Source organism: Colossoma macropomum, unplaced genomic scaffold (genome assembly GCF_904425465.1).
Source record: "Colossoma macropomum unplaced genomic scaffold, Colossoma_macropomum, whole genome shotgun sequence".
Taxonomy (NCBI): Eukaryota; Metazoa; Chordata; class Actinopteri; order Characiformes; family Serrasalmidae; genus Colossoma; species Colossoma macropomum.
Genome location: NW_023494803.1, coordinates 13,659,717 through 13,667,597, shown reverse-complemented (window position 1 = coordinate 13,667,597; position 7,881 = coordinate 13,659,717). Strand labels below are relative to the sequence as shown.

Here is a 7,881-nt window from a genome sequence, read left to right as displayed (position 1 = left end):
TAATGTAATTACTGTAGTTAAATTAATTTAACCATGCTGGGTCACTCATAACTGATTTCCTATCTCTGTATAAAGCCAGATATTAATGTTATAGTGTGAATGTGTTGGTGTGCATTTCTCTCAGGTTCTTGTATCTATGTTTGTGTCGGGCTGTAACGGGACAAAACCTTTCAGGGAGCACTTTAACTTTCACTCTCAGGGGAGCGAATGAGATGAATATTTTTGTAAAATTAATGAAATATATATATAAGTATATTCTGGTCTACATTTTGGTAAAGGGAATTTTAAGCTAATGTTTGTTTTGAATCTGTAGGAAATGATCTAAAGATGTTACACTCTTAAAAGAGATGGTTCTTCAAGCGTTCTTTAGTAAAGACACACCGTGAACACTCAAAGAACCATCTGCAGGGTGAATTTGTTCTTCAGATTGATGGAGAATGTGTTGTCTATATGGTTCTATAAAGTGCCAAAAAGTGTTCTGCTATAGTAACGACATCAAGCTTGCATACAACAGCAGAGCCCTTTTTTTGTGTTATACAGAACCATATAAAACACATTCTCCATCAATCTGGAGAGCGATTTCACCATGCAAGTGGTTCTTTGAGTGTTCACGGTTCTGTCTTTGCTAAGGAACCCTTGAAGAATCATCTCTTTTAAGAATCTCGTTATTTAAAACAATAAGTAGCTTCCACCATCTTCAGAGTGTATCTGCTGAAACTGAGTGGCTGAATTTCTGCTCTGTTCTGAAATAAAATAAATAAAAACATCAGAAATCTGACTCTGATCTCTTCAATGGTCAAAGCTGCCACATTGATTGTGAATATGAACTGTAAGTCATTCTTCTCTCCCGTCCTGTGCATTTTATACACCAGCGTGTGAGGAGATGTGGTGGATCTTCAGGTGTCACAGAAGAGCGTGCTAGCCTTCCCCCTCCCAGCTTGGGGGCGTCGTGTGACAGGGGGAGAGCTAGATAACGAGGGTGAATTGGGGAGAAAATCTGCATAAAAACCGCAAAACTTACATTTAGCTAAATACCCAGTAAATGTGGTGTTAAAGTATATTTTCCATGAGCACAAACCTGAAGTTTTCTTAATCCGATCAAACCGTATGGCTAAAAAGCGAGCTTTTATTACTTTAATTCAAATGGATTTCATCCCTTTAGACCAATCAGAACCAGCCACCAAAAATGGTTCCTTCTACTGTGACAGGCTTGATATTGTAACAATAGCATAGCCCTTTTTGGTGTCATATAGAACCATACACAACATATTCTCCATCAATCTGAAGAACCATTGAAGCATGCAGATGGTTCTTTGAGCTTTCATGGTGCTATATAGAACCTTAAAATCTTGTGTAAAGTGTAGATGATTCTGTAGGGGACTATTAAAATGGTGAGAAGATGAGGTGAACATCTGCACAACATCCACAGCGACCCTCAAATAAATATAATTTAAACATTCATTTTCCAGCACTGCAGTAGTTTTGAATGTGTTGGCTGGACCGAAGCGTCACACCTTTAAACAGACTGAAGCTGGAGATGCTCTAATAACAATAATAAATAATATAGTGCTTTTCATAAGAAAAAGCAGAGTGATTGTGCAGCTTAGGCTTGCTAAGATGTTACACAGTTGCTATGGTATTTCATGTGGTTGCAAGGGTGTTGCTACATGGTTGCTAAGGAATATAGTGTTGCTAACACATTGCTATGGTATCCTAGGTGGTTGCTAGGTGGTTGCTATGGTATTCCAGGTGGTAGCTAGGGTGTTTCTATGGTATTCCAAGAGGTTGCTATGTGGTTGCTATGGCATACCAGGTGGCTGCTAGGGTATCCCAGATGATTGCTAAGGAGTTGCTAGGCAGTTGCTAGGTGGTTGATATGGTATTCCATGAGGTTGCTGGAGTGTTGCTATGTGGTTGCTCTGGAATATGGTGTTGCTAAGTCATTGCTATGGTATCCTTGGGTGTTGTTAGGTGGTTGCTTTCAGGCTTGCTAGGCTGTTGCTGTGGTATTTCAGGTGGTTGCTGTTATATCCAACATGGTTAGTAAGAAATCATCATTGCAGAGCAATGGGGAATCACTAATAATAATAATAATAATATTAATAAGAATAACCCACATAAATCTGTGAACAAGACAAGGACAGGATAGGTTTGCAAAATCAATGTCTTTATTTATTGTTAAATTTGATTCTTTTAAGACATTTGAAACATTATGGTGGCATCGTAGCTGCTAGCTTCTAAAAGAGAAGACCTTCCATAACCAAAGTGCTAGAATACAGTTCAGTTTAAATGGCTTCACTCGGTAAGTAAGAATTTTTTACATTAAAAAGGATGAAAACGGGTTATCAAACCAAACGAACGCAAACGGACTACGCCAGGCCCCGCCTACAGACTGATTGACAGGTAAAGGGGAGGTAGAAAGACACACCCCCCCCCCGCCACCGTGACATCACTTCCTATTTTAAAAGTAAATCAGCAAACTACAATCTGCTTTAGTTTTACACGCTCTACTCAAACTAGATCAGATTAGCAAAGAAATGGCTAAACGCTAACAAAAAAACCTCTAAAAATCAACGCAGTGCACGGCAACACACAGACTCTGCTCTAAACAGGGACAAACACGATTTATCTGATGTGTAAAATAACTTTTTTTTTATACATGATTAACTCTGACGTCATTTTGCATGTGATTATAAACGTCCGGGAAGAAAATATTCACCAGAAACCTGAAAAAAAGGTAAAATAAAAGCCTTTTTTTTACTTTTTTTTTTAGCTAAAAACCACAGCAGCCTTTAAGGAAAAAACCCTGTGAGGACACTTGACCGCTATAGTGGTCAAATACACAGCCTTAGGACACACAGAGAGAGACTTTTACACTGTTTTAGCTGATAATCCTACAACGTCAGACACTTATAGTTGGACGATGAGCCAGTTTTCTAAGCAGTTACATTCAGTTCGTTCCTCCAGCAGGGGGCAGCACACTTTAACCCAGCTACACTGTTTATAGATCTTCAGAATAGAAAAGTGTGGGACTCCTCAGCGCTGTATGTGCGCAGGAGGAAAAAAGTCTCTTTTTTATTCTATTTTGAATGCAAACTTATAAAAGAAGGTACTTAAAATAAGGTGGACTGCATGCAAAATATTAATAGTACTCTGAAATTCCCATTTTGGGAACTGTTCAAATTCGCAGAGAACTTCTTACTGTTACGGAAAGGTCCCCTGTCTGACATTATTTTTCATGTACAAACCTACCTTCTATAATTAATAATCAATTATACAAGAGCAACATGTAAGAGTTTCATTCAAACTTTCTTAAAACGTCGAAAGCACTTCCGTAATCCGTGCTTTTCCCCGAGCCTGGCGGCTGTTAGAGTTGTTTTTTTACACAATGTTAACTTATGTACAGAAAAAAAAATTCCTTGTGTTGTTTTTTGTTTGTTTTCATTTTAAAACAAACACAAATAAACCACAGCGATCCTCCTCCTCCTGACAGGAGCAGGGCTAAGTGAGGGAAGAAAAGCGAATAGGAAGGAACAGGAAGCGAGTAAAAAGCGTCCTTGGGTTTTTTTCTGTGAAAAAAGAGCTTTTGTGCCATCTTTGGTCACAAGAAAGAGTGTGTGTTGGGTTACGGCGGTGTTGGTCTTCGTTTGGCATCCTCCAAAGCTGCAGCAAGATCCACTCCAGCGCCTCTGATGCACAGAAAAAGTGAGATTCTTCCAGAAAAGTGAGATTTTCCCAGAACAGTGACAGATTTTTTTCCAGAAAAGTGAGATTTTTCCAGAAAACATGACACCTTTTTCCAGAAAGGTGAGATTCATCCAGGAAAAGTGACACATTTTCCAGAAATTTCCAGAAAGGTCAGTGCAGGAGTCTTGCAGTTTCTCCCAAAAGTCGTAAAAACGTAGCCGTACAGGTCCCTCCAACTCAGGAAACTGAATTTTCCAGAAGCCGCTGCTGACAGGAAGTGGATTTCTCCAGGCCCCTCTGAACCAGGAAGCGGTAAGAGTGAGACAGCGGAAGGGGCGGAGAGTGTGCTGTCATGCTCATGCGAGAGTGGGGGAGGGGTGGTCCGTGTCTCAGAACACCATGCGTCTGAGCGCGGGAAAGCTGTGTAAGCTGCATTTCTAGTGGCCGAATATTTCCCTTCCTGCGAGTTCGTCTCTGCTGGCCCCGTCATCCGGAGACGGACGAGAAACAAATTGCAAAACCTGGAGCCCAATGACAGAAACAGAACATCATTAAGAAAAACAGTGATACTGTCATCGGCAAAAGAATCACAGTCTGTTGACGCCCCCTAGTGGTGCAGACACTGACTGTAATCACTTTTAAATACGTTTGATGTTAAGAGAACAGCAATGATAAAAAAATGTCAACTTTTTAAATGGCAAAAACATTTAACATGGAAAGAATTAAAGCATAATAAAGCATTAATAATGATAATTAATAAAGAGAGTGGAAGTACGACCGTTTCTAATAAAGTGGCAAGTGAGTGGAAGCACAAGATGGGTGTTTCTAACAAAGTGGCCAGTTAGTGGAAGCACAAGTAAGTGTTTCTAATAAAGTGGCCAGTTAGTGGAATCACAAGGTAGGTGTTTCTAATAAAGTGGCCAGTTAGTGGAAGCACAAGGTAGCTGTTTCTAATAAAGTGGCCAGTGACTGGAAGCACACAGTGGGTGTTTCTAATAAAGTGGCCAGTGAGTGGAATCACAAGGTAGGTGTTTCTAATAAAGTGGCCAGTGAGTGGAAGCACACAGTGGGTGTTTCTAATAAAGCAGCCAGTTAGTGGAACCGCAAAGTAGGTGTTTATAATATAGTGGACAGTAAATGGAAGTACCTTGGTTACCTGCTAATGCTGAGCTTCATCTAAGAGTGAAACTTCTTCTCTGAAGACCTTCTCTCGTCCTTTCTCCTCACCTTCGAAACGTCTCCCTGTTCACACACAAATACAGGGAGAAATAAAAAATTAGCTATTCATTTTCCACCCATTGATGATCAGTCCTGATCAGTTAGCACACACATACACACAATACACAGCAGCCCGAGAGCACGAAACATCTGCAAATCAGGAGAAGAATCATTAGCAGGATCAGAAACAGATCAGTAAAAGCTCTTCAGTCTCACAGTCTTGAGCTCAGAGCAGGTGGAACAGAAGCAGCAGCAGTGAAGAAGAACAGTGAAGATCTGACTGGAGTGAAATTTGATCAAACAGTTTTAGAAGGTCACCACATAGTCAGGTGATCTACAGCATTTGAGGTATAGATGAGTCTGTAAATGAATAAATGAATGAATGAAATAATTTCAGTGAAACAAGTGAATTTGGAAATGTTCAACTGTCTGAATTTCCCAGCAGTTCCAGATTATTCCTCTGTTCTTTGACAGGGTATTTTTTCTGTTTTGTTTTTTCACAAACATGTCACTGCCCCTCAGACAGTGCTGACCTCAGGATGAGGGAGACACTGGGAGAGACCCACCCTGATCATCCTGATCCTCCGGAGTCGGGGCATCCACCCGCTGGATCACCTTCCGGATCACCTGTTCAGGGAGACGAATGTCAAGGGTGATGATGAATGGAAAATGTGCTTTTGTGTTTGAATTAGTAAAAGAGAAAATAGGAGCCTTCTTGGAAACAGAGAGGGAAAGGAAAGGAAAAGAAAGGAAAAGAGAGGAAAGGAAAAGAAAGGAAAAGAGAGGGGACTGGAGAGGTTATGGTACAGAAAGGAAAGGAAAGGAAAGGAAAAGGAGAGGAGAGGATAGGACAGGACAGGACAGGAAAGGAAAGGAAAGGAAAGGAAAGGAAAGGAAAGGAAAAGAAGAGGAGAGGATAGGAAAGGAAAGGAAAGGAAAGGAAGGAAAGGAAAGGAAAGGAAAGGAAAGGGGCCTGGAGGGGTCAAGGAAAGGAAAAGAAAAGAGAGGGGACAAGGAAAGGAAAAGAAAAGAGAGGGGACTGGAGGGGTTATGGTACAGAAAGGAAAGGAAAGGAAAGGAAAGGAAAGAAAGGAAAGGAAAGGAAAAGAAGAGGAGAGGATAGGAAAGGAAAGGAAGGAAAGGAAAGGAAAGGAAAGGAAAGGAAAGGAAAGGGGTGGGGACTGGAGGACAGGACAGGAAAGGGGATAGAAGCGGTTTATGAACGGGAAGGAAAAGAAAGGAGAGGGGACTAGAGTGGTCATGGAAAGAAAGGAAAGGAAAAGAAAGGAAAGGAAAGGAAAGGAAAGGAAAGGAAAGGAAAGGAAAGGGGAAAAGAAAGGAACGGGGACAGGAGGGGGAAAGGAAAAGGAGAGGAAAGGAAAGGAAAGGATTGGTGGAGACAAACAGGATGGTGTCATCAGACTGAGAGGCAAAGGGCAAAGTGAGAGGCAGGTGAATGAATGAATGGATGAATGAATGAATGATGTTATTTTTACTTTTCTGGTGATGATGTTTCCTTCCTCATCAGTGAACTGCTCCTCTGAAACAGTCTCTCCCGGAATGTTCCGAGCCTCCTCACCCTGTAGCAACAAACACTTTAACTCACATACACACTCACACAGTCCTCACAGCACCACACTGATCCTGCAAGCATGAATTAGGCCACCCAGTGCAGTGTGGGTAATCTGGACCTGCGGTGGATTTGCAGAGCCTTAGAGAAAACAGTGGCTGGTTTTAGTTCAAATCAGGAAAAGGTTAAAACACTCCAAAGCACAAAATTCACACACACAGGTAAGTGAGTTGATTAAATGGTCAGAAAGTGCAAAAACCCACAAACCAAGCACCTGCTGTGGCACAACAACCTAAGGCCAAAACCAAGACCAACCTGGATCCAAACTCAACCCCAGCTTGATCTGGATCCTACACTAATCAAGATATCAATCCTGTCGAGTCTGGACCCAACACTTGTCTGGGTGTGGATCCAAAACTGGCCTGGATCTGGACCCAAAATCAACCTGGATCCAAACCTGACCCGGATCTGGATCCAACACTAGCCTAAAGCTGAACTACACTAGCCTGGATCCGACCTGGATCTGGACCCAATACTTGTCTGGGTCTGGACCCAAAACTAGCATGGATCTTGACCCAAACTAGCCAGGATCTGGACCCAGCTCTTATTTCACACCAGCCTGGAACTGGATCTGACACAAGCCCAGGATCAGGCCCATGTTTCATGTCCTGCAAGCTTCCATTCATTACTGGCCACATTAGCATTTCTTTCTGCTGTTGATCAGTTTGAGGTGGCTGGGTTTGAATCTGGATCCATCCCAAGGCCATCGTTCCGCTCCAGGTGTGTACCTTTAGGATGAGGCGTCTGCGGAACACTCGCGTGGTGACGGTGCGTTCCTCATCTGAGCCAGACTCTGTAGCTGTACGCTGCTAATGAACGTATTTACAACACACAGCTCTTAAAGAATGCATGTATGAGTGTGTGGGTTGATCCAACTTTTCATAATAAAGTAGAAGATTTTATCTAAATGATAAAAGTACTTTAAAGAGGACAAAATATGAGCTCTAATGAACAGTTTGCATACGTTTTTCCTGCACCAAATGTAGTTTATCAGCCAAAATATATTTGGTGTCTTGTACTGTTTTGTACTGGAGCTACAAGGCCAATGTATCTACACACATCTATAACATCTATAAAAATGGACAAGATGACTATTTTTATAAATAACAATGTCATACAGTGTAAGATTATTTAACAACCCAATACAGTTTGAGGCAAGTGTGATGGTTTAGGCATGCAGTAGGCACCATGCTAGTTAGTTTGGTATTTTTGTTAGCTACATTAGCCTTGTATATCTAATGCTAAATAAGCTTGGATGCCAAAGATGTCTTAGCTAATCAACTACATCTGGCATAAGGGGGAAATTGTGTAAATTAGATTTTTTTTGTCGAAGTATTCTCTTAAAA

The 7,881-nt window shown here is 41.4% G+C and overlaps 1 protein-coding gene across 1 annotated transcript in view; it reads right to left on the bottom strand.

The window, feature by feature from the left end:
* Nucleotides 1-2,146: 2,146 nt before the first annotated feature.
* Nucleotides 2,147-7,881, bottom strand: part of LOC118823420 (ankyrin-3-like) — a 154,183-nt gene continuing 148,448 nt past the window's right edge. The window contains 5 exon segments of the mRNA XM_036593014.1: nt 2,147-4,208; nt 4,844-4,929; nt 5,472-5,532; nt 6,402-6,485; nt 7,264-7,344. Of these exon segments, the coding sequence (XP_036448907.1) occupies nt 4,847-4,929; nt 5,472-5,532; nt 6,402-6,485; nt 7,264-7,344 (309 nt within the window). The 3' untranslated portion in view covers nt 2,147-4,208; nt 4,844-4,846.